The sequence below is a fragment of the Argiope bruennichi genome, chromosome 5 (genome assembly GCF_947563725.1).
Source record: "Argiope bruennichi chromosome 5, qqArgBrue1.1, whole genome shotgun sequence".
NCBI classification, from domain to species: domain Eukaryota; kingdom Metazoa; phylum Arthropoda; class Arachnida; order Araneae; family Araneidae; genus Argiope; species Argiope bruennichi.
The window spans coordinates 54409752-54437748 of NC_079155.1; the positions used below are offsets into that span (position 1 = coordinate 54409752).

Consider the following 27997-nt stretch of genomic DNA (forward strand, 5'->3'; position numbering starts at 1 on the left):
TATGTCTGCTAGAAGTGCCTTAGAGTTTTGATGATCGGTCAATCAGTGACAAAATTCACAAACTTTGACTAGTTATAATTCTTAAACTACTGGTTCAAATTTAATGAAATTTGAAATATACCGTGTTTATATCATGCCTGCTTGGTTACTGAAAATTCAGGCTTCTAGTTTTATTTACAACGAAGTTATAGGGGGTCGAAAATGGCCTGAACTGCTTCAAGAAAAGGATGGTACGGTCGTGCCGCTTGTTTTTGCTCGACTTGGCGGGGGCACTGCCGTGCCCCCAGATCATGCGTCATTTAAGCACACATTATTCCCAAATAATTTGCTCTAATTCTATAATACAATCTGGATTGAGAGCTACTTTCTTACTACGAGGTAGCAGAGTATCATCATATGCTTTCTTAAATTAGGTAACGATTTTACAACTCCTTCAAATACCAACTTGTTGCTTCATTCAATTACTATATAGGAAAGTTATTTAAAAAATGATAAATTGAAGAAAGCATTTTCTACATTTTGAGGTTCAACAAAATTTTAATTCTCTTTTAAAACTAGTTTTCATAAAGATAGATCTACTTGTAAAAACAGAAACAAGTATTTTCTTTAATGTGGAATCAGCGGGAGTGGTCTCTCTAACAAAAATGTTATCACAGTGAACACCTTGCATAGCATTGGCGTACAATAGTTACGAAATTTTAACCTTTGGCATGGATGTAGCATTATTACCGAATCTATCGTGTGATGTTTGGCGAGTGTTTTGACGATTAATCCCTGGCACATGGTCAAAAGTATCCAAAAATCGAATTTTGGTTTGAGACGCGTTCTTCCCAACCGATTGAAACAAAAAATTTGACATAAAAGTACGAACAATCACAAAATCACGCACCAAATTTGATATGTTTAGATCATTGAGTTAGCGCGTTTACATGTTTCTGAAAGTACAGACTGACAGATGGTCAACCTCCTTGTTGGATTTCGCTCAAAATTTGATGGGCGTCTATGCTGTGGAAGTTAAATCTGAATACCGAATTTCATCTATCTAGCTCTCTTCATTTTGTAGTTATCGTGCTACCTTATATTCGAAAACTAGACTGACAGACTTCCTCTCAATAGTTTTTTGATAGAAATCTATAAATTTGGTTTTAAGCTTGTATATCAAATTTTATTCGTCTAGCTCAAAGTTTTTGGACTATCTTTGTCATAAAAAGAGTTTTTATTTATTATTTTTTTTAAGTGTTTTTCGAATTCAGGAAAGTCTAAAACGTGGAGATTCGTCAAAATTTTGAGTATGAATTTTTCGACGATTACTATACTTTCTCTGTAATTCGAATACGCGAAAGTAAGAAAGTGAAATCAATCAAGAAACACTTTTCAGACATTAACATCTTAAGGAATACTGAATTTTAAAATTAATTATCAATAAATTAACAGTATAGTTTGAAATAAGAATTGTTTCAAGAATAGGCAATACATTAAATGATATAACAAATAAATAAATAATTGCTTGTGTTGAAATTTGAGAAAACGCTTGAACTAAAAGTAAATGGTAACTCAAAAGATAAACAAGCATTAACAACATGCAAATATATTTATTAATTAATGCATAAATAAGAAGTAAAAAAGGAGATATGTAAAAATAAAAATTGTATATATTTGTGTGAAACCAATGTAAATTTTGTACTTAAAAAATGTTAATTTCCTTTCTCAGCAATAGTTGGAAGTTCCTTGCTCAAGTTCAGTATCAAAATTAATGGAACAATAAGCAACAAACCGCCAATACAATAAGAAAAAGTTGGTATTAAGCTCCAGTATGCTGAAAAGAAATATAAAATAGTTGTTATCGTCGATTAAAAATGGATGTATTAGAAGAAAATACGGATGACGTTATGTAGTTATTCAGGCTTTATTTTGTGCAACCGCTTTCAACGGGTTACAGCATTCGAATGTACAAGATCACATTTGTTGTAGGTGGCGCTCTTGCATGCCATGACGTAACATTCCGCCCGGCGTTGAAATATGCAAGATTTCAAAACACCTTTAATTATACAATTAGCTTACATTTTCTAAAACCAAATAAATAAACTATTCAGATGAAATATTTACAAGTGAACAACAAAATTGCAAAATATATATTAATTAATTTATATATATTAAATTTATATATTAAACATGATATAAATAAAATTATTATGTACGTACAATATATACAATTATCTTAACTATTTTAATTTTCAAAGTTATCCCTTATTGGTAAGAGACAAATTTTTGAAATAGCGCGTGTAAAAATACCTGTGTTAGTTTTTAATTTAACAACTCTTACTCTGCCTTCATTTCCATAAATTATCTCTAAAATTCTAGCCATTGCCCATTTGCAAGGAGGCAAATCATTTTCCTTTAACAATACTAAACATTCGACCTTAACATTATTTTTTTGAATTGCCACTTATTTCTTTGCTGTAAGTGGTTCAAATAGTCAATTTTTCAGCGTTTCCAAATTGTTTGAACACATTTGGTAGTATATTGCCAGCGCGACAACCTATTGTCAGAAATGTCTACAATTTCCGGTTCAGGTATTGAAGTTATTGGGCGTCCAATGATAAAGTGTCCAGGAGTTAAAACTTCATATTCATTAATATTATCTGCTAATGGAATTAAGGGACGTGAGTTAAGTATACCTTCAATCTGAATTACTATTGTTTCAAATTCTTCAATAGTTATTTTACTGTTAGCTAAAGTTCTATAAAGATGGTGTTTAAATGATTTTACTCCTGCTTCCCATAAGCCTCCGAAATTGGGAGAAGAAGGGGGAATAAATTTCCATTGGATTGATTCTGCGGATAGGTAATTGGCTAAAGTCTCATTAGTCTGACAAACATACAAAAATCGCTACATAAACCTTTGAATATATTCCCTTTCTTTGGTTTTTAAACTTTATTTGAAAAGGGCCACAAAAATCTACCCCAGAATTTAAAAATGGAGAACTAGGAGTTACTCTTTCTGAAGGTAAATTTCCCATTAACTGGTCTAACACCCTAGGCCTTTGCCTAAAACATCTAATACAATCATGGACAATTTTTCTTGCAATACCTTTACCATTTAAGGGCCAGTATTGTAGTCTAATTTGATGTAACAAACCTTGTGCACCAATATGTAGACATCTTTTATGTACATGCTCAAAAAGTAACTTAGTGAATGTATGCTTACTGGGTAAAATTATTTGATGTTTAGATTCAAATGGCAAGTCAGAATTTTTAAGTCTACCGCCAACTCTAAGTAATCCCTTTTCATCTAGGAATGGATCTAAAGATCTTAACTTACTTGTTTTAGAAATATTTTTACCTTTATTTAGTGCATCTATTTCTGATTTAAATTCACTCAACTGAGCTACACTAGCTAAATATTCAGTACTTTTTTGCAGCTCCTCAGTAGTTAAATATTTACTTATCTTATTACGAGACTCCTTAGCTTTAGTGTTGTTAATAAACCTGAAAATAAAGCTAACTATTCTAATTAATTTTATGAAATTATTTGTAAGATTAAACAGTTCATCATAAAAATTTGAATTAGAGTCATTAATATTCAGAGTCACAACACATTTTAGTTCATCAACAAAAGCAAAATCCTGCATGGATTGATTGTCTACTGGTTCATCAGTAAGTTCATCTGGACCAGCAAACCACATTTTATTTCTTATGAGTTCATCTGCACTGCATCCTTTAGAAATAATGTCAGCAGGATTGTTTTTGCTACTTACATGTTTCCAATGACAATCTGATGTGAGCGTTTGGATCTCCGCAACCCTATTGCTGACGAATGTTTTTAGCTTATAGGGCTCAGTCTCGATCCACGCCAAAACAATAGTAGAGTCTGTCCACAATGAGATAACATCAATGGGTAATTGCAGAATTGGAACTATCTTTTTCACTAATCTAGATAACAGCAACGCAGCACACAGTTCAAGTCGGGGAATGGTAAGTGACTTTAATGGAGCCACTCTGGATTTGCTGCACACTAGACTAGTTTTAAACTGTCCAGATTGGGTGAAGCACTTTAAATAGACAACAGCAGCATAGGCACGTTCTGATGCGTCAGAAAATCCATGAATCTCAATGCGAATTGCATCAGGAAGTAGAATAAACCTTTGAATTCTGAAGTTGTTTACTTCCGAGAGTTTTATGTAGAACCTTTTCCATTCTGTCATTGCATCAGATGGTAATTTTTCATTCCAGTCCAATTTTATCTTCCAAAGTCCTTGGATAAATATTTTTGCCTTTGTAATGAGAGGGCCTAAAAGTCCAAGTGGATCATAAAGACTCGCTATTTCTGACAGCACTTCCCTTTTTGAAAAAGAGTCCTTAGGCTTGATCTTTACCTTATATGTAAAGCAATCTTCTTTTGGATCCCAAAACATACCTAATGTTTTTACAGAACTAACACCTTGTTCTTTCGAAAATGAATAGGATGTGGTAGACAGGTTTTGTAGTAAATTAGAGTTATTAGCGACCCATTTGTGAAGCTCAAATCCAGCTCTTCCGAGGAGTTCAGAAATCTGGGTTTGAAGATTTTTAGTATCTTCTAGCGTTGCATCACCTGACAGAATGTCATCCATGTAGAAATCAGAACAAATCACATCTGCAGCCTTAGGAAAGTCCTTTTTTTCCTCATCTGCTAAAGCTCTTAAGGTCCTGGTAGCCAAAAATGGCGCAGAAACTGTTCCATAGGTTACTGTAGACAGTTTGTAAATCTTCACTGGACCATCAGCACTTGATTTCCAGACAATACGCTGTAAGTCTCTTTGAGTGGGATCGATCAGTATTTGTCTGTACATTTTTTTAATATCTGCACTAAATGCATATCTGTGCTTTCTGAATCTACTTACTATGGAAAAAAGATCTTGCTGAATAATACCTCCATTTAGTAAAATGGAATTCAGAGAATATCCACTTGTTGTTTTTGCACTTGCATCAAAAACCACTCTTAAGGGAGTTGACGTTTTCTCAGGTTTATATATCGCATGGTGGGGAATGTAATAGTTCACATTGCTATCATCTTCAATTTTTATCTCCTCCATGTGTTCTAAACTCTCATATTCTCGCATAAATTCTTTATATAAGATTTCCATAGTATTATTTTTGTTTAATTTATTCCAGATACCATTTAGGCGCTTGATTGCATTTCCTTTGGAATTTCCTAGTAATGATTCGGCATTTTCCTTTATGGGTAATTGAACTATAAATCTTCCCGTTTTATCTCTTTTATAGGTTTTAACAAAATGCTCCTCACAATAAATTTCTTCTTCACTCTTTGTTATTTCTTTAACATTATCCGGCAATGATTCCAATTCAAAAAATTGTTTAACTGCCTCATCTAAATTTGGTTCACTTACGAGATAACAATTGGCTTTTTGAGGTAACTGGGGAAGAATGCCTGTAACTAAATAACCAAACTTAGTATTTTGTAATATTACATCTCCATTTTGCAGACGAAGTTGCTCAGGTTTTAAAATCTCAAAAAATAGCTCACTTCCTAATAGTATATCAATTTGACCTGGTGTGTGGAAATTGAAATCAGCTAGTTCAATTGAACAGGGAATATTTAATGCAGATATATTTAATTTCGATACAGGAATCTCATCGGTTATTTTAGGAAGAATAGAACATTTCACCATGTGTGAAAATGAATAATCTCGATTTGATACTTCAATGTTAGCAGCGTGTTTAATAAACTGCGTAATTCCATTTATACCAGTTATGCCTTGTTTTATTGATTTTAGTTTGATTCCCAATTTTCTAGCTACATCTTCTCGAAGAATACATAAAGTCGAAGCATTGTCTAAGAGCCCTCTTAATTGAACTCTGCGACCATCTGCAGTTTTTACATAAATAAGAAGTGTTTAATATAACTGATTTATTCCCTTCTATCGGATTCAATGTCAAAGCAGATACTTCGGTTAGTACGTTTAGTTTCGGTTTCGTTTCTGCAGCTGTTTGGCTTTCGCTCGCCCGTGCCCTTGAATCTGAAGTGGTAGCGCGATTTTCAGCTGACTCATCATGTATGAGCGAGTTATGCCTTTTACCGCAACTTGGAATGTTGCAAGAATATTTTGATTTGCAGATCCCCGGGTGAGGTTTAAGACAGTTAATGCATAATTTGTTATTCCTAACAAAGTTCTTTCTGTCATCGATAGACATATTTTGAAAAGTAACGCATCTAAATAGTGCGTGATAGTTTTTGCATAAAATACAAGCTTTAGCATTGGAATTTTTATTATTAATTATAAGTGTTTTCGCTCTTTTAAATATGCTCGTATTTTGTGGACGTTCGTATTTACTAGGAATACGGTTAATACTTTCTAACAAAGAACTTCGCTTTTCTAGAAATTTCATCAAATTTTCAAATGTAGGAATTTCTGCCGTATTTAGAGAAAGCTCGAATTGCTTCCTTGTCTCTTTATCTACTTTCTGTAGAATGATGTTTACAAGCATTAAATCAGATAGCTTATTTTGTTCGAATGTAAGAACCTTTAACGCTCTGATGTTTTTATTAACGCAGTCTATTAAGGCACACAGTTCTTTAGCAGATTCGCTACGAATTTTCTCAAAATTTATTATTTCTAATATATGAGATTCTATCAATTGACGTTGATTTTCATAACGATCTGATAATGCTTTAAAGAGTGATTGAAAGTTATCACTAGACGATTCTAATAATTTAGCTTCTCCTCTTAAACATGCACGGAGATAATACAGCTTTTGAGAATCATTTAATTGCTCATTGTTGCTAATTAAATTAACAAATAAATTTTTAAAATTTGCAAAATCAGCTATTTTTCCAGAAAATTCTGGTAATGGAATTTCCGGTAGTCGGATTTTAGTTACTGCATTATCCTTTGAAACAGGGTTAATTTTAAATTCATCTTTAATTGAATTTAATAGCAATTTCAGACCTACCTCTGTTTCTTCAATCCGTATATTTATTTGATCAATATCTTCTAGGATGGTTTCTATATCTTCCGACGTTTCAATACCGCAATATTGTTCGGATATCTTGTCCAACTGTGCTTGCAATTGTCCAAGTTTCCTTAATTTCACTTCTAATTCCATTGCGTTAATGTCTTTCGAAGCTGACTTTTCGGCACTAAAACTTTCGATTCTTTTCAAAGTAGTTTTTATCGAGCCTTTCAGTTTATTTAGTTTCTTTTCTGAAACCGCTTCTCGGTCATCGCTTTTTTCAACTTTTTTATCCATGGTATTTGCTCCGGCTCGCTTTTGACCAATGTTATCGTCGATTAAAAATGGATGTATTAGAAGAAAATACGGATGACGTTATGTAGTTATTCAGGCTTTATTTTGTGCAACCGCTTTCAACGGGTTACAGCATTCGAATGTACAAGATCACATTTGTTGTAGGTGGCGCTCTTGCATGCCATGACGTAACAATAGTAACACTAATAAAATTAGAGTTCACAAATTTCAAATGTAATAATTCTCAATGTTTAAATATTAAAAATTTATGCATAAGAGTTATATCACATACGAAAAATATGTGAAATAAAAAATCTTTTGAAGAGATGCTAAACTAATATTAAAATAATAAATATATAAACTGTGAAAGTTCACCGATTTTAAAATATAATTCTATCAAAAGTTATAATTTTAAATATTTGATGGTCAGAACACTAACCTGATAACATAAAAAAAATTAGAAAAAAGTAGTCTTTGAAATAATTTTATTTAATATTTTCATTTATCAAAGTAATTAATAAACGTGATCTAAAAATTATTAAAATCATGCCTCATTTAAGTAATAAATCCATAATAAAATAAAATCACTCATCAGTCAATTTATTCACTTATCTTCTGGTAGAGTCAATAGGCTTAGATTACATACTATAAAAATGAAACAGCAAAAATGATTAATAATAGAATAAATTGGAAACCAAAGTTAATTAACACAGATTAAAATTATCTTATAGAAAAAATTTGTATTTAAAGAAATGTTCTTAATAATTACCTTTTATTCCATTTTCAATTACTTTACGATATGATATTTTTTATCAATGTTATAAAAAATGCCGAAAAATATACCTAAATCAAGATTAGCAATTAGAAGAATTTAATTAAGTTGTTTTCCAAATATCAGAAAGCATCTTAACGAAAATAATAATCTAATACCGTTTTTCACAAATGCATAAACTTTAAAGATATACTGTACATGTGATAAAGGTAACAAAACTTTTTAAAATCCTAAATTGATTATTATGACTTGTGTTACTTCATATATACATATATACTCACCAATAATAGACACAAGAGGGCCGAAAGTTCTTGCCAAGGATCCTAAAGATCTAAAAATACCTAAAACAGTACCTTTCTGGTTTGTAGAACCAAATTTTGAAGCAATAGTTGTGAGACATGGCACAACTGTAGCAGAGGCTGAAAATGAATAACAGTCTCTATTTGCACAAAATGCCAAATAATATTAATACGATATCTTCAAGATAATAAACAGCATTAAGAATATCGAATAAAACCACGGAAATATTATACACTTTTGCTAACAGAGGTTACTTCAAAAAAATTTAAAGTTTTAATTAAGCTTAAATAATGTAACAATAAATCTAATATTACCTGCAAATTGAGAAGGTTTTTTGTCTTTATATGTTTCATACACATTAAAATTTGACTAGTCCCTTTCAGTGTCCGTTCGTTAGCCCACCATATATATAAAGGTTTAGCAAGAAATAAGTTTCCCACTTCAGAGGGCTTTAGAATGAGTTCTGTTGATCCAAATGAGAAAAAATTTGAACTATAGATAATTCAAATGATGCGCTAGATATTTATTAAATTCAAAAAAACCGTACCAAAATTCATCAGGCACAATAGCACAAATGGTATTTATTTGTATACATTGAAAATTTGAAACATCATTTGCCCTACAGCGCATAGCTATTAGTCTTACTTTTTGGATAAAAACAAGATGGATTCTGCATAAGCATTAATTACTTCTATGCAAATCATACCAATTTTATACACACACACACACACAAAGAAAAAAACACACACTACTGGTAACATTGTTCTACAAGAATTAGAAGAACTCCGCAGCAGCTATAAAAGAATTCCATCGTATGAAGTGTGTACGAAGAGGTCTAATGTTTCCATATGCCTGTCGTAAAGTATAGAAATTTGAAACAATTGGGTAACCTGACATTCTTCCAAGTAGAAGATGAAAGCAAATACCTACATCGAAAAATGGTTTTGAAATCACCTGTTGCACAGCCTTGAACGATTGATGCGGACTCAGAGCCCTTCAGTTTCTTGCTGGCATAGTAGTTGACGTCCTTTGGTCATGCAGCATTCTGTGAAGAGATGAAGTTAACTTTTGCCTCAATGAGCAAGTTAACACCCACAACTGTAGGATTTGGGCAGTGGAAAACCATCCGGAAAAAGTTACAGCATGGTGTGGTTTTACGGCTATTTTATCATTGGACAGTATTTTTTGAAAAAATAACTGCAAATAGAATCCAAACTTTTTCTGTCACAGGACAATGGTACCTCGATATGCTGCGGGATTTTGCCATCCCGGAACTTCAGCAGCGTGAATGCCTAGAGGACATCATTTTCATGCAGGATGGCTCACTTCATCATATTGATCGTCAAGTAAAGAAACTGCTAAGATAGTAGTACATAGATGATTACTCATCATTTTCCAATAGCATGGCTTTCTTGTTCGCCGAATATCAGCTCAGCGACTTTTGGTTCTAGGATTACTTGAAGGGCAATGTCAATCGTCAAAGGCCAGCATTTTCGCCAGATCTGAAGGACACTACTTGACGCCATGTTCTTAATATTCGGCAGACTAATTCCGGTCAAATTTGGTTCTGCGGTTAGAGCGCATTGTTGAACACGAAAGGGAGAATACGGAGCAATTTTAATACTACTTTTGTTATATTAATTACATTTATGAAAGGCAATAAATATTTTATGTGTATTATAGCGCTATTATATATATATTATTTAATAAATGTCCCGATCATCCTTTGAATTATCTGCAGTTCAAATTTTATATCATTTGGACAATGGAAAGCATTCTAGAATTCTTTGAAGTGGAAAACTTATTTCTTATTAATCCTGCATTTAAAGTAATGGGTGAGATCAAAGGGACAGTCAAGTTGAGTTCGCAAGACAAAATTACTAAATTAAAACTAAATTTTATTTTTATAATATATTTATTTAAATAGTATAATTTAGTCAAATCTATTAATCTTGATGAATATTTCATTACAGCTAGATAAAGTAATATTGTTAAACTAGACATCAAAGTAGCGACAAAAATTGAAGAAACTGATCTAGTTGCGGAGATTAAGAACTCTATCTAAAATTGTATTCTTGCATATTTATAGAAATGTAGGAAAAAGAGTTAGACAATCCTTCATATGGAACAAAATTTTTCGAAATAATACATTTTCGTTGTGAAATATTTTTTTTTTTTTTCTTCCGAAAATGAACAAAAGAGAGGGAAAGGTGTGGAAGGCGACTATTAGAGATATATTTACGTATAATGAGCTTTTCTATGAAATAACAATTTTCAAAATAGTTTAAGTGATTTTTTAGGAGAACTCTGACGCGGGTATTCTCCACAGAGAATGTACAGTGAAGTAGAATTATTTCGATTTTTTTTTATTTATTTATTTTGCAAAATTGAAGGGAGAAAGGGGAAGGTAATTTATAAAACATTTCGAAATCATGAATATTCATATGAAACAAAAATTAGTGAAACCGGATCAGTAGTTGAAATTGGTGACAGGTTCTTTGGGTTTACTAATAATTTTAAATATAAATCTAGCAGCTTTTACCTTCTCATATACACAGTATACATAGGAAAAGTATAGTAATCGTTAAAAAAAACCTGAGACAGAAAAATGCATTTTTGGATTTATGTCAGTTTATAAATACGATAGCTAAAACCCTTTGAGCTAGACGGATGAAATTTGTTATACGGTTTTTACATCAAGTTTGTAAATTTTATAAAATTTTGAAAGAAATCCATTAGAAGGAGTCTAAGAACAAGTTAATATAAAATCTATAAAATGAAGAGAACTAGATGGATAAGAGTTAATACACAAAATTGATGTATTTGGTACATAAACATCTAAATATAGATTCAATTTGGAACTAAATACATCAAAGGAATTCATCATCTATGAGTCTGTTCATTCTCGTTCATGCAAACGTGATAACTCAAAAAGGCAAAGCCTTATTTAAATGGTATTTGGTATGTAATTTCATGGATACAGTTGTAGTTCTGTGTCAAAATTTGATTTTAATTGGCCTGGAAAAAATTGTCTTCACAAATACATATTCAATCTTCTGGTACCTATAGCAGCAATTAATCGCCAAAGATAAATGTTAGATTCAGTAAAAAATGCTAGACTGCGTCAAAGATCAATCTCTCATAACTATTGTTTGCCCATAGCATGCAGTTTATAGAAAAGAAAGTCGGTTTTCTTTGCTATATTAAGCACACAGCTATGCTTCAGCACAGAGCTCTCATGTGTGAAATTAAAAATTTGTGCTATCTTTGCATTAATGGTCTTGTCAAGATCCACAATTTTAAGCAGGAAAAGGGAGAAACACCTATATTAGAAAATATGCACGAAAATTTCAGATAACTCCCAATGGTTTGCTTGAAATGATAGCATACATGTAGGTAAAGATGATGAAGTATACCACTAAAGAAGAAATTTAATCCTTAGTAATTTTTAAATGTGATAACAGAGGAAATGAAATGCAAAGAGAAAGCAAAATACTTTTCCAGATAAACCATCATAATTCACAAGCAAGTGGTACTTACAATAAGCATGTAAAGCAAGTCCTATGTATAAAATTTCAACACTGCTTGAAATGGCAATAAGTACAAATGCAGGGATGGTCAGAAAGACTCCCTGAAATTATGATATATTAAAATGGCAAATCAATATGAAATATGTATCCATTTTTTGTGAATTAATTGATGAATAAATCACTGTAAATTAATCAATGAAAATATCAAAAATTTGTTAGACTTTAAATAAAAAGTAATGAAATACTAACAAGAATTCAAAAGAACTGTGTCTGCATTCCAATAACAAATAAATTTATTACAAAATTAGTAAAGAAATAAATTTAATTTTAACCCCCAATAAGTGACCCATTTTTAACCCCCAATAAATGATGAGTGCATATAATATCTTCAAAATTATCAGAAATTCAAAATATATAAAAGATAAATAGTACATATATAAGAAAGTTAAGAATTTCTGTGGAAGGAATACAATATTTCTTTTAGCTTTCTACTGTAATTCCTTAATAAATATCATCAATTATTTAAAGAAAAAAGATTAATTTTACCTACAGTTAATGCTATTCTATTTCAAATCAAATTAAATTAATTGAGTTAGCAAGGTGAAATTACTTACTTAAATTATTCAACAGTGCTGAGGCAAATTTATATGTTTCCAAGAGAAGTTAATTCTTAAATAACTTGCAATTCGAATTATGAGTACTGAATGGATTTAGCTTTGATAGAAAGGATCCAAATGCCAGTTTTCAAATGGATCAGGAATAAGGATTCGATTTTTGTATTAATTTATTTCATAATATACTTGCACACTTCATTTCCCATATTTAAATTTGTAAAGAGTCATACTTACAACAGTAGCAGATTTTATTTCTTTACCAGGAGGAATTCTTCTGACATAAAAACCTAGAAAACAATTTTTAAAAGAAAATATTGCAAATTGTTGTTGAAGTACTGTTGAATATTTATTTCTCTTTGATCTAAATATTCTTTGCAATTAAAATGTATTAATTTCAATATTAAAATACGCTAACAAAAATCAAGGACATTAAATGAAATATAGCTTTTGTCCACCTTCTTCACTGGTATTTCATAAAAATACTGACTTATACTAGGAAAATTACATTATGCATCAATACATTATGTTCATACATATTACATACAATGACTTACAGGGTATAAAACATGGGCATAGGATATTATATAGATGCATTGATTTGTGGAATATCTGAAATCAAATATGTTCTTAGTTTCATGTTTTAATTATTAAACTCTAACATAAATTACTTTTCAACTAACAAATACAAAACAATATCAAGAAAAGAAGTCACTTAAAGATTAACAATATATTTTAAACAATATTATCTTAAGATTTTATTAGAAAGTTAGTGATTATTAGTCTTTATAACTCACACTGAATCAAGATCATTATCAAAGCACTAAATAAATACATTTTCCCTTGCTGAATGCTAAAAAAGAAAAGGAAAAAGAAATTAAAATCTAAAAATAGGCAATGTAGATAATTAAGAAAGCACTTTATTTATAGCAAAATGGCCACAAATTTTCTCACAAAGAAAAATTTTTAAATTTTGATAAAATCATCAATAAATCTTATCATATCTAAAAATTCAATGAATATCATTTAATTTTTTAAAAACGAATTTGTTTAAATATTTTAAAAGGTTGATTATAATTATCATAATATATTTAACTGTAAGATATTTAATTATAAATTTTCAAATTGATAAAAATCAATATTTAAGTTTTTTTTCACAAATTATAATAATTATTTGTTAAGAAAATAATATTTTAAGCTTAAAATATATAATAACTATACATACATAATCATTAAGTATAGTTTTTCATTTGTTCCTTCCCATTTTTTAATAATAAACTAATAATAATACAATAAAAAAAAGGCTATCCAAACTATGAGCTGATGCATTCATATTGACTCTTCTTTATATCTTGATTATATTTTATTTGCTCAAACTCTCACAACAAACAATCAATTAATGTGATCTGAATTATAAATCATAATTAGTTATTATGAAATTTTTGTTTTTATTATGGAAAAAGAATTTGTTATTCTGTAGGACATTTAAAACTGATCCTCAAAAAGTCTTTAAAGAAAACTCGTGTGTTTGTGTATTTATTACACTCAAACTGTACTTCGACCATTTTTTGTAAAAAGCACAAGGTATTGATACAACAGATTACAATGATATTGATAAACACTATGAGAACATATAAAAATTTATATACTTTTTTAAATATCTTCACAACAAATATGCATTTTTCATCTTAATCCAGGATTTAAACTAATTACAAAATGACATTGATTCTAGCAACATGCCAGCTCAAAATAGTGTACATGTAAGATTTGAAGAAATGATCTAAGAACTGCATGACAGTCATTTGAAGAAATTATTTTCACAGATAACCCAGTATGAGCTTTGAGAGCTAAGCGAATACAATGCAAATTATCAATAATCCTTATAAGCTACTGATAGAAGAGGAAAGGAGGTTTTTAGTAACACTTAAATGTAAAGCTCTTTACGTATTGATTGGCCAATAAATCTTGGTTTGCAGTGTTGTTGGAAATTTGTGAGGAACAACAAACTACATGCAAAAAATTTTCATTTCTGAACTGCAAACCCCTTTGTGTTCAATGAAAAACTGGTGGAAACCTTCATAATGAAATGAAATACTCCATTATATGTCAGTCACTATTCACATTAGTTTGTAAAGTTTATGGTTTGGTGAATAAATAGTAATATTGTATTTTCTAGATGAAACTATTACTTTACATTAATTGCAAGTTTTTAAGTAGCATTTGTTGTAATGTATCATTTTATCACAGTAATCTAAATAATTCTAAAAATGATTACAGAAGCTTAGAAGCAAAATGTGATTAAATACAAATTTGAAGGAGAAAAAATAATGAAATGCTTTAAATTGAAGCAAAAGTTTCAAACTTACCTTGTTAATTTGAAATGTGCATGTATTAAAAAAGTTAAAGAATATTTTAACCCAGAATAAATAAACAGAAATGAGAAATATGTTAATCCAAGTTTCTTCAAAGTCCATTTCTCTGGGAAAAAAAAAGAAAAGAAAAGAAAACAGCATTTAAAACATAACTGTAAAGTAATGATACAAATTAACTGTAAGCAAAACTTTATACAACAGGTTTATTCAATGAATTTTTTCATGGCATTTTAATACAGATACTAATTATTATTTTGAAAATTTTATTAAATAATTTAAGGACACTTTTTGATTGCTTATAATAAAAAATAATAATAAATAAATACCTGAAGGTCTGATGTTTATAACAGGATTAAAAGAAAATAATGAAAAAGGATTTATAAATTGAAATGCTTTTGGCAGACCTTGTCCAACAAACAAAGCCTAGAAAATATACAGACAATGAAATGATTAAAAAAAATTGATAATGACAGTTTTTGATGCATCTTTTTAAATATATATACTTCTAAATATACTTAAGATGTATTTTTAATTGGCATAACTGCATTTTAAATAAATATCAAATTTAATCTTGATAATTTACCTTGAAAATCTTGATAATTAATTAGTAATAATGGCAATTTCTATAAAATCAAGTAATAATAATAATAAAGCAAAGAAATTTTTACAGGAATGTGTTAGTGCTCTATAGTGAAAAATATTAGAGTTATAAAATTTGAGAGATTTTTTTTAAAAAATTAAATAGAATCTTAATTAAAAATTAAGTTAAATGTTGAAGCATTTCTACTTACCTTTATAAAATATCATTGTAAAAAACTGAATCTTAAGCTCAATGATAGCAAAATATCTACAAAGAGCAACCTATAAATTTTTACATTAAACTTTAATGCAATGGCTCTTAAAAGGCTGTCATGGATTAAATTGGCAATGGCTGTCATTGAAATAAAAAGCAATTTCTTCCTAAAGTTTTAGAACAATTTCCATTTAAAACTGAAATTACACTTATTTTAGAAAATATTTAGGAAACTTCTTTATAGTTTCTATTCAATAAATATATTATATCCATTGTAAATTTCAATTTAAATTATTTAAAAAAAATTTTGAAATAGAAAATATTTTTCAATTATCGAATAGATATTCTCACAATTTACCTATCTTTACTTTAAACTGAATTGGTGAAAATTCTCAATTTAAGATAATACAGTTTTAAGTATTATCATTTAGTTTACTCATTCAAATTTAAAGTATGCTTACTAATGAAGGGAACTCTTGCATCCAAATGTTTAGATTAACATTGATCAAATAAAATCATTAAAAAAACTGGAATTTAAAAAAAATTTTTTTGTGTGTTTTATTTTTTTTCCCACCAATTCAGTTGGCACATTTTTTGAGGTCAAAAGCCTCTCATTTTCAATACATTATGTTTTTACTATTACCATACACTGAATGCATATTTAGATAATAAATGGAACAAATTTTTAAACTTACTCGTTTCTCTTTTGGAAGAGACTCCTTAAAACAGAAGACTAATAAGAATATATCTATGATGGTCATAATCAGAGCAAATATTGTTGGAAGAAAATAAAAATTTTGTGAACATTTTACTCCTTGTGAAACAAAGACAGCACCTATGACAGGTCCAATGTTGAAACCAACTGTATAAACTATTCCAAAAAGTGCCTAAAAATGAAAAAAACATCATAAGAAATTTAACAATGCCAAATATCATTATACAAAAAAAAAAAAAAAAAAAAAAAAAAAACCTGCTGTAATGTAAATTTTTAAAAATCAAATTTATGCATTTCAAATAATAAGAAAAAACAAACAAATATCAAGCACAATCTCTGGTTTAATTTTGCAATTTCTTGGTCCAAATGTAAGTTTATGACCTCTAGATGATGTTCATTGTTGATTGCCTGCTCTCCATCTTTCTTAACTTTTGAGGATAATTGAGAAAAAAAAATATTACTTTAATGTATACTGACTATAAAGATTGTTTTTGTTTGTTTTAGATTTTACTATTTTAAAAAAACATTTGAACAGGATTATTCTAAAAAGGTTCTCATAATTTTCAACCAGATGATGGAAGAGGTACCATATTTGGGTTAGAAGTCCCTCCAGTCCAACTTCTGCACCACACTAGCAGGGAGTTTTTGATTCCAACCACCAAACTAGTTTTTACACTTTTTATTTTATACAAGTGCTCATGAATTCTAAGTATACAATCAATGATTTCTCATCATTCACCATCCTCCATTTTTGAGAGAAATCAAAAAACACTACTTCACTGTACATTTTTGTAGGAGGGAAAAACCACAATAGAGTTCCCAGATGTAGTATAGATCACAAAAAACTTTTTTATTTCGTATGAAAGCTCATTACTCCTAAATGATCAACTATCCTTTATCTCTCTGCTTTAAGAAATACTGCAAAATAAAATTTTAAAAGATCCTTCAACCTCAATAACTGAACAGATTTTGCCAATTTTTGTTGTAAAAGCGGCAATTTTGCCACTTTGAAATATAGCTAATCAAACAGAATGCTCTAATAATAATATGGTTGTAAAATTTAAAAATATACTAATACTTCTATTACTTTTTTATTGTAATAAGATAATAATTTATCAAAATTTATTGATATAACTACATTAATCATTTATTAATGTTTGTTATCTTGGTGTTTACATCAATGACATTAATATATCATATCAACCAAATTTGATACAAAAAAAAATCTCATCGCAACAAAATACAGTACTACTTCAAAATTTGGTTGCATAATAATAATAGAGCATTCTTATCAGTTAACTACAATTCCAAAGAATTGAAATAAATTGGAAGAGTAAATTTGTAAAACTGTTTAGTAGTTGAGTTTGGAAACTCTCAAATTTTTATAATACAAAATCTCTCAAAAGTTGAAATTTAGGGAACAAATGGCCCTTGATGACAAATTAAGGATCATGAGCTTTTGTATGAAATAAAAATTGATGAAATCAGAACATTAAAAATTTTATTTAATGATTATGATTGAAGAACTTTGAAGAAGATTGAAGCTATCCCTCAAAAAGTATGGACAGTAAAGTAGTGTCTTATATTTTCTTCAGAAAAGCACGGTGGTTGAGAGCAGGGGATCATTGATGATGTATCTAGATGTCATTCAACTTCTGCTTGAAATAAAAATTCTCAAAATTGGTGAAGTGGTTCTGCCTGAGAACTGGCTCTTTGGTTTTATCAATTATTTTAAATATAAAGATTTTGTTAATGAACAGTTGGTCATCAAAGATGACTAATAAATTTTCATTTTTATTGAAATTTAACTTAAGCTTATGTATGATCAAATTAAAAAAAATAATCTTTAATAAATTTTATAGTGTTTTTAGAAAATCAATCTGTTTAATGCTTTTTTAACAACTGATTATAATGGTTAAATCACCAGTTTGATTAAATTCAAAATATTCAATGCATTCTAAATTAGTTAATGAATCAAAAGTTGGTTCAAATATTGATTCATCTTCTTTAAGGGTTTTTTTTTTCAATTTATTTTTTAAATTTTCTGGCAGCAATTAATGCCTTTAATTTACAAAACATGAAATAAGTTGAAAAACTTTAATTCAATTGATTCTTCTAAATCAATACTATTAGCATGATGAACAAAGCAGCTGGCCACCAAAGTAGCTACTTTGTAATATATAAATCATATTAGTTCAAAAATGACATAAATTTTATTATTTAGGTATAGATGCATTTGCAATCTTTATACTCTCAAGTGTAACATTTCATAAAAAAAGAAATCCAGACTGCATTTAAAAAAGAAGTGGGGGTGTAGTTTTTATAATTGTCCTGAGCACCATCTTACATAAATATGTCCCATTATTTTATTTATTTATTTTTTGTTGTTAGAAAAGACTTACCATGCCTTTGCTTCGATTTTTCTCTGAATACAAATCAGTTATAATTGCAGCAGACAATGAGATGCTTGCTTGGCTTAAGCCACCAGTTATTCTTGCAATAATAAATAAGTAGAAATAGACAGAAATACTGCCAATTACATAGGAAATAGCGATTCCGATCTATCAAATATAATGTGCTTAGAATTGTTAAATAAAATATAAAAGATTTAATATAATAAATATGTTTTTCACTATTTTAAAGCTTACAGTAAAATTAAAATAAAATTAAAAATTAAAAAAGCAAAATTTAATGTTCATTAATATTGTTTACCATCTACACAATGATAAACAGTGTACAGAATACTGACACAGCATAATATAGATACCATGAAGAGACAAATTTCTTGTAAACGACATTTTATTTACATTGAATTTTAGAAATAAAAACTTAAAATGTTTTTAACCATTTAACTGCCTCTTCTATTTAATTAGTTAACACTTCTGATTTTGAAATGTGTTACTTTGAGTCATTATATATTCTACAGAATATTAATAATTTATGGAATCGAATTAACATCTTTGAATGATTAAATTTTAACTTTAGTTTAAAAGTAGAATAATTGTGTTATTAACAAAATATTTTTAAATAATTGTGTTATTGTGTTATACTAGCACATCAATTAAGTAGTTAAGCAGAAAACAATTTTCTGAAGTATTTAATTATATAAGAATAACTTTCAAAGAATATAGGTACATTATATGCATTATAAAAAAAATCGTGCATTAAGAATATAAAATATCTGTATTATATACTATGTATGTACATTAATTAGAATATAAAATAAATATAATTACCATAGATACAATTAGCATAGTTTTGCGTCCATAAACATCTGATAAAAATCCAAAAATGGGAGAAACTAGGAATTGTAGAGCAGAAAAAACTGAAGCAATAAATGCTAAAATAATAAAAAAAAAAAAGATTTATATTGAGATAAAGAATTATACAAAATAATACAAACCAAAAACAGAAAACTCCAACTCTATTATATCTACCATTTTTTCATAATGAATTATTTCTCTTTTTTAAATTTATATTTTTGCAATACAAAAAGTAATAAATTAGATTATTAGGAGATCAGGTTAAAAATTTTAATCATATGTTTGCTGCATTTTAAAAAAAACAATGAAAGGGAGTGAGAGGTCATATGAATTAAAAATATTCATAATTAGAATATTAAGCAGGTAGCAATATTCTGCATTTGTAATGAATTGTTTTAAAACACGTCATATTTCTTCCTTCTTCCCTCAACTAATTATCAGCAAAACGAATCATCATATAATGATGTCTCAGTTATTTAAATAATAGAAATGTAAAAATTTATAATATGGAATAAATATATATGGAGATTGATAAAATATATACAGAGATTGATGCACATAAAGTGAAGAACAAAATGGGAAGAGAATTGAAAAAAGTGGTCAATAGATAGGGAAGGTAATGATCAGTAGATAGAGAAGGTAATGATCAGTAGATAGAGAAGGCAATGATCAGTAGATAGAGAAGGCAATGATCAGTACATAGAGAAGGCAATGATCAGTAGATAGAAAAGGCAGTGATAATAGATAACATTTTAGGAAAAATAAACATTTTCATAAAATATGTGTTGCTTTTCTTGGAAAAAAAAAGATATTCTTACAAAGGATATTAGGTTATTCTTACATGAATAAGGAAAAAGAATTAAGAAAAGTATGACATTGTTGACCAAAAAAAAATGAATAATGAATGCTACAGATGATAAACGAAGATGAATAAATGAATAGATTTTTACAAACTCCCCATTGATCAAAGAACTCATTTTTGAAAAATTTTCAACTTTGTACTTAAATTATCATTGTCTTCATTTAATAAAATGACTTTCAAAAATATTTTTTTTAATTCTTGCTTACTTAAGAAAATTTTTATTATTTGGTTTACACATATTAGAAAAAGCAAAATAAAAATAATTCAGATACAGCAAAATTTCCAAACTTCAAGTATTGGCTACTTGAAACTACTGTTTTGCTTACAAATAAATATTGTAATGATCTTAATAAATGACGATCATCAAATATATTATAAGAAATAAATTTATTTTCTAAAATTATAATGTACCATGAATCCCTATCAATACAAATTTAATTACTTGATGTTTGAGCAAAAGAACTGAATTTTTTATAAACAATAAAGAATATTCCTAATTTTTTTTCCACATCTGCTATAAATTTACAGTCTTATATTCATATCAAATATGAAAGAAAACCAAAAATATTCCTTACCATTTGTAAAAAATAAATTCAGTCACTTTTTTTATGAGGCAAAATTAGAAAAAAATTGAGATAGGTGGTATTGCTTGTTAAATAACGTATATGAATAAACATACTTCCAAACAGAACTTTATTAAATTCATCAGGCACTCCAAACAAATCCTGAAAGTGATGAATTTTGCCTTTCATCCAATGATAAAGATAATCCTATAAGATGCTGATAAATTATTTTAATAAAATAAATTCAAAAGCCTTATTAATAATAAATTTTGTTTATCACAAGTTTCAAAATGTATTACAGTGTATATAAAATATAAATTAAGTAATTTATTCATAAATGAATCAAAATTGTCTGAGGTGTCAGTAAAAAAATTCAAAATCTAATTTTTTAAAAAATGGCACATGTTAGAAGATACAGAGAGTTCACAGAAGAATCTTAAAAGTTCATTAAGGATAATAAATGAAAAAAAAAGATTATTCAGCAAGTAAAAAATTTGATATCTACAATTAATTGGAAACTGTAATTACTATATTTATGTAAAAATTACAGACGGGTTTTTTCAATCTTATGATTGCATCTTAATTTTTGTTTTAATAGCTTGTTTATGTGAAGAACAACATTTATTTTTAATTTGTTTCACTGTTTTAGTATATTATTGTAGCATAGCTTTCTTTTTAAAATTTTTTATGTAAACAATACATAATTAAAGCTTAACAGTATGAATTTCTTAAGTAAAGAGGAATGTTATAGTTTTTCTTATCTATAGAGCTGATTTTTAATTTAAAAGATCAGAAAAGAAAAAAAATATTAAAAAATTATGTTCTATATTGCTACCTTTATTAAATGAAATGTTAAAAAAAAAAAGATTTGATTGTTATTGGACACACATTATTATATTCATCACCAAGCATCAGTTATAATTTAGAAATATCATATTGCAAAATAAATCACAATCAAACTTTCAAGAAGTGAATCAGCATGGCTTTTTTTAAGGACATATCAGCATTCTAAAATATGTTTTCATACTTCTTATTCCATTGTTTGTTTATTCCAGAAATTTCAAAGAGTTTTCTTTTATTAGATCAAGTTATGTAGCTACTTTAGTAATTTTTAATTTTGAAAATCTCTTCAAATTTCTCATTCTTAACATGCAATGTTGTTTGACTTTGAGCTAATTGATATCTTATAAATACAGTTTGTTTATACCAAAAAAAGAAAATACCCTACAAAACTTTGAATCGAAAATATAGAGTCACAGAATATTCAAGAATATCTTTCGAAGAGTTGAAGCCATATATTTTTTAAATGACATAGTGAAAAAAAATTATCTATTTTGATAAAACATCTTCAAATGAATTCGTTCAAGTCAAAATGAAAATGTTTCTGTGGAGTATTTCACGTGATGCCAATGACTTGGCCTTTAAGACAAATTAGAATAAATAAATCTCTCTTTTTATGCAGATAATTTAACTCATTAAAAATATCAGTTCTCCCCAAAACAATTTCATTAAATTATAAAAAGAATTCAGAGAATGTGCATCATAATCCAAATGATTCTTATGATTAAGTGTTTTAACATTTTATTTGGAACCATCTCAATCTTTCCACTGTGTTTCTTTTTTCTTCACACAGCAGAATTTTTCAGACTTGTAGTATTTAAAATGTATGTTTTCATATCTGAGATAAATGATCCTACATCTATTGAATTATTAATAAATTGTTGATTTTTACTAAGTAATTTTAGAATTTTTAGATGTAAGGGTTGTCACTCTAATCGCAGCCTAATAACTAAACTATCAGAGTTGCATATTATTCCCATAATTATCTCATTATTTCCATAATAGAAATGTTCTAAGAAATATATTTCTAATTGTTTAAGCTCAGTGGTAAATTGCTAACCCTAAGCAGTGTACATTAGAAAGTCTCTCTTTTAATAAGATGGTCAATTTAGTTTCACATTTCAGCACATTTTTAACATGTTAATGATTTATTTTAGATTATTTTTTTTATTAATTTTGTGAATAAACAACTCCAAACTTCCCATCATCCAAAAAATATACTAGTTTTCATAAGTTAAGGTGCAATTTGTTTTAGTTTCTAATTTGAAAATTAATAGACATAGATACAATAGACTGGGGACAAATGTACACTAAACAGATCTTTAATGAATGCAATATAGAAATTATCTTAATTTCAACACAAACATGGGCAATGGACACCCGTTCTTAGAAAAAGCAGAGCTTCACTGTTTAATAAGGAAAAATGTCTTGGAAACATTTATAAAAGTGGGTTTTAATAAGGAATGTATCAACCCCTAATTGCAATGCACTAACTGTATTGACTTACCATACTGAGAATTTAATTGGCAGCCACTGAAATAGGAAGAGAAGACTAGACATGCAGCAATCCTTATTTCAGCTGATTTAATGATCTTGGGGGAGGGCTTAAAGCAACATTCTGTTTTCCAAGGTAGTCCTAAAGGAGCTCTATCAGATTTAGATTTGGGGATCAAGCTACCCATTCCATTTACTCCATACTGAGATCCTTAAGATAATCCTCAATAAGCCAAGCTCAGTGCAGTTGCAAATTGCCATCCATCAAAAGAAAATCGTAAACCAATATTAATGGCATATTGGTAGACTTGTAGATTAAGATTCTCATTTTGATATTTCACACTATTCAAAAGTTCTGCCATGGAAAATTCCTTGCTTAAATCTTTCTTCCATTGCCTTTATAATTAAGATTTTCAACAATGTTGGATTGATTGTATCTGTATATTGTTCTCTCCAGATTATCTAACATCCTGAATCACTTTCCAGTTTAAATCTTAACTCGCCCTCTGATAGGTCCAGGTAACATGCTCCCTTTCCCAAAGTAAACTGGCAGCTCTCTGATCTGTCTTTAAGGGGAGACCACAATTGATTGTCTTGTATATAGATCTGCATTGCAAATGCATCTACAAATTATAAAAGTGCAGATTCTTAGCCTTACTGCCACAAAATTATCTACCATGAGCTCTGTCATATTAGTGTTTCTCCTCTTCAGGCCAAAAGCGTTAAGTAACAGCTCCATGCAGATATTATAACTCATGGTCAGCCTGAACCATGTCTTTTAGAATCAGAATCTCTTAATTGAAACTGATCTCATAATTGTTTGAATACAGTACAAGATGTTTAGCAGCATCAGGTAGGAACAACCCAATTCCATTCATCTGGTCACCTACTACATTAAAAAAATCACACAAACGACTTCTCATAGACATTGCTAGACTCTCCTGGATATTCGCAACAAAACTACAAATAATAATTAAAGCTCAACAACCATACAAAATTTTCCCTCAAAATTATGAAGATCAGATTTTTGCACATTTCTCCCATTCCTATATAAGAATTCAGTTTTTTAAATTAAAAGTGTCTTATCGTTTTTCTAAAGTTTTCTTAAAGTGTGTTACTATTATGCATATAAGCTGTGACTTTTAATGCTATTGTCATTTTTTTAATGCTGAGCTTAGAAAAACAACTAAGAACTTGATGCTTAAAGGCTAACTTTTGGAGGCTATTATATAGGATAACAATTTCATGAGTTTGAAGCTATTTTTTTAAAAAAAGCCAAGTGCCTTTTTATGAAAAAAAAATTACAATTTCTAACTAACCTAAAAGATATTAATTCAAAATATATCAACTAGTTTAAAAAACATTGAGTTCATTGCAATTTGTAAAGAAGTGTTAATTAACAGACTATATTGCTCCATATAAAGCATATAATTCATTTGTCAATGGCTTATTTACATGAAAAATTTGTTTTTCTTTTAATTTACATTTTTATAATAAAAAAAAAATTCAAGCCACTGAATTTCTTTTTTTAGATTATGCAACAAAGTATTACAAGAGAAAGTAAATATAAAAAAAGTAAAAATTAAAAGAATTATTTTTAATTTACATAGTAAAAAAATCTGACAAATTTTTAAATAAGTTTCATTCCTAAGAACAACTAATTTAAATATAACAATGAATATTCCATTAAATTTCTCAGAAAATTGTCCTTAGAAATAATTACCTTTTCATTTGCATCATAATACTCAAAAATGTAGGGCATAAGAGTTTGAATTACTGTAAATCCCAACAAATCCCCAATTACTACCAAAAATATTATATACACTGATGAAGACAGTTTGTCTTGAGTTTCTTTCTTGGAAGCTGGCATCTTCGAATCTTGCATGTCACCTGATTCAAGCATTATTTGATCCTTTCTTTATTTCCTAATCATAACAAGACAATCATAAATAAAAATAAATTGCAGAAACAACATATAATTCAAATACAAACAACTTTAAAAAAATAATTCCTAAACTATCAAAAAATTCCTTTATAAAATAAATTAACATGTCAGAATGACACCAAAATTTAATACAAGGAAATTAAATAAATTTGTAAAAATCATAATGAGAGAAAATTTGAAAATATACATTCAAACAGAATCAATCTACAGTAATGTCCAAAATAAGCTTATCCATTTAAATTAAACAGTAATATATATTAAAATATTTGTTGCAGATATTACTGTTAATTTAATAATTCGAAGCACTTATGAAAAAAACCATAAGGCAATATTTCCTTAGTATAAATACTTAATAAACAAAACATAAAATATAAAAATTTATTAACACCTTTCTCTCTCTCTATGTGTGTGTGTGTGTGTGCATATATATATATATATAAATTAATTTCTAATTTCAGACATTTCTTAATCAAAAAATGATATATATTGCTTTTGAAAATATAGCATACAGTAAATCAGTATAAAATACAAACCCAGTTTACTTATAAACATTATGTTGTCCCCATTTGATTAATGCTAAAATTTTCTTCTGATGTAATATAGTATACAGCAGTGGCTACATTACTATAATTCTTTAAATTTCAAATGACATTTAAGGATGGCCATTAACAATTATTTCATGGCATGCAAACCCATCTATACCTAGTTATTCCAATTTCCTTGGTGAATGTTTCACGAGTGCCACCACCAAACCAAGGTTTTTGTTTATCTACTCCTGCATATATAGGCTGTATATCTGCATTTATAGGCTGGCAACATCCACTCCAAATGAAGAAAATGATGAAATTCTGGGAAAAGCTGAATATTTAATGGAACATTTCATTGTCTGATATTTTACATTTACTCTTTATTTTGACATAATAATTATGAATTGATTGAACAATTGACCTATGCTTAAAAAAGATAGAGCTGATAAATATATTTAAAAAAGGGAAGGGGGAGGATATAAAAATTTATCAATATCTAAGAAAATTAATATTATGTATGAAGATATGCATTTCATCATTAGCAAGAAAGTTAACTAAAAATAAATCAAACATATGAGCAATAAGGAAGATAGCAGAAAAAAATTCTGTCTAATGTCAAAACTCCAACCAATATACTTCAACAAAGATAATATAAAAAGCATGGAAGCTGTCAGATTTTACAATAGAAAATTATCCAAATGAAAAAAAAACATTGAGATAGAGAACATTTTATGAGAAATATTGAAACACCCTATGATCTTTATTGTAAATCCTTTTAAGGTCATTGTTCAAATCACCAGCTTTTAAAAAAATGCATCATGCATCTGCTTAATAAGAAGAAATAAAACTGTTTATTTATTTTTTTCATTTTAATTACAATAAAATTTGGATTTAATTAGTATTTTTTAAAGAAAAAATATATAAAACCCATTTTTTTTCATAGAAAGATGACTTTACAGAACATACAATATAATTATGATGTAATTCTTGCTTTCAGAAGCGTTTATTGTATGTCCAAATTTCAAACCTTGAAATTAGCATAGAATCAAAAAAATATTTTACTAATAATCTAGTTTGCAGATTTTATAACTTCATAAGTCAATGAAACTATGTGTTAATTTAGAAAACATTTAACATTTATTGTGAACACTTCTTTATTGCATTTGCAAAAAAAAAGCATTTATTAAAGTAAATAACTGCATGCAAACTGCATTTTTTCAAACTGTAAATAACTGCATTTTTTCCCCACCATCTTTTGAAAAAAAAAAAAAAAAATTACACAGAAAATAAAACTAGTGCATATATAATGGATCATATACAAGACAGCAAATGAACGGGGGGGGGGGGGGAAATATGCTAGCTTGAAATAATTACCAAAGTATCATAGTTCGAATTTGTCATTTTACCTTATAGTAACTTGATTGGAAAATATTTCACTCATTTTATCTTTTTTTTTTCTTTTTATCCTTTTGATGATATGCTTAAAAGTCAGTGGATTTTTTTTCTCTTGGCTTATATATATAGGTTTTGAATTTTGAGTAAACTTACAAATGAGACATTTACTCTCAATTTATATGTGGGATTACATAGTAATTTCTCAACTATTAGAAACACAATTATTTATATTTAAAATCAGAATTGAACTGACCTAGACAACTTGATTATTTTACACAATGAAGAGCTTACGTATTTCATATAGATTAATTGTTTGTGCCATCTATAACAACATAAGAATTTTTTGAAGAAATATGAATCAAACTTTTCAAAATAAAAATAATTATATATCGCTCAATAATGTATGTTTTAATTATCGGCCCTTTAATCTAGAATAATTTTTTACTTAGAAATTAAATAATAGTTGGGGAAAAAAAGGAAGGCTGTAAAAAATTTAAGAAACGTATGCGATTTTTATGGTGCTTGTATTGTGAGTAACTGTAGATAATAATTCAAACAAAATATCAATAAATATTTACTCTGTTTTTACTAAAATGTGCAGTTTTAAACACCACAATTAATCACTTACTTGTATCTAAAATTGCCAGGTATTTTTTTCTCAGCAACTTTTTATTAATCTTTAAATCTGAGATATTTGATTCCAACTTATCAATATTATATACCGTTTCGGGAAACAGAACATTTCAAAAGCAAAACTAGATGAAAACT

General features: G+C 28.2%; 1 protein-coding gene across 1 annotated transcript; it reads right to left on the bottom strand.

Annotated features, from left to right (window-relative positions):
• Window positions 1-1694: 1694 nt before the first annotated feature.
• On the bottom strand, window positions 1695-27985 carry LOC129968264 (major facilitator superfamily domain-containing protein 10-like). Its single transcript, XM_056082120.1, has 13 exons — window positions 27858-27985; window positions 25086-25287; window positions 21145-21235; window positions 19577-19680; window positions 18743-18901; window positions 16321-16512; window positions 15159-15255; window positions 14827-14938; window positions 13258-13313; window positions 12698-12750; window positions 11860-11950; window positions 8301-8438; window positions 1695-1816 (listed from the first exon to the last, which is right to left on the bottom strand). Exons 2-13 carry the CDS (start codon window positions 25263-25265, stop codon window positions 1695-1697), a joined length of 1395 nt encoding a protein of 464 aa, XP_055938095.1. The 5' UTR covers window positions 25266-25287; window positions 27858-27985.
• Window positions 27986-27997: the final 12 nt, after the last annotated feature.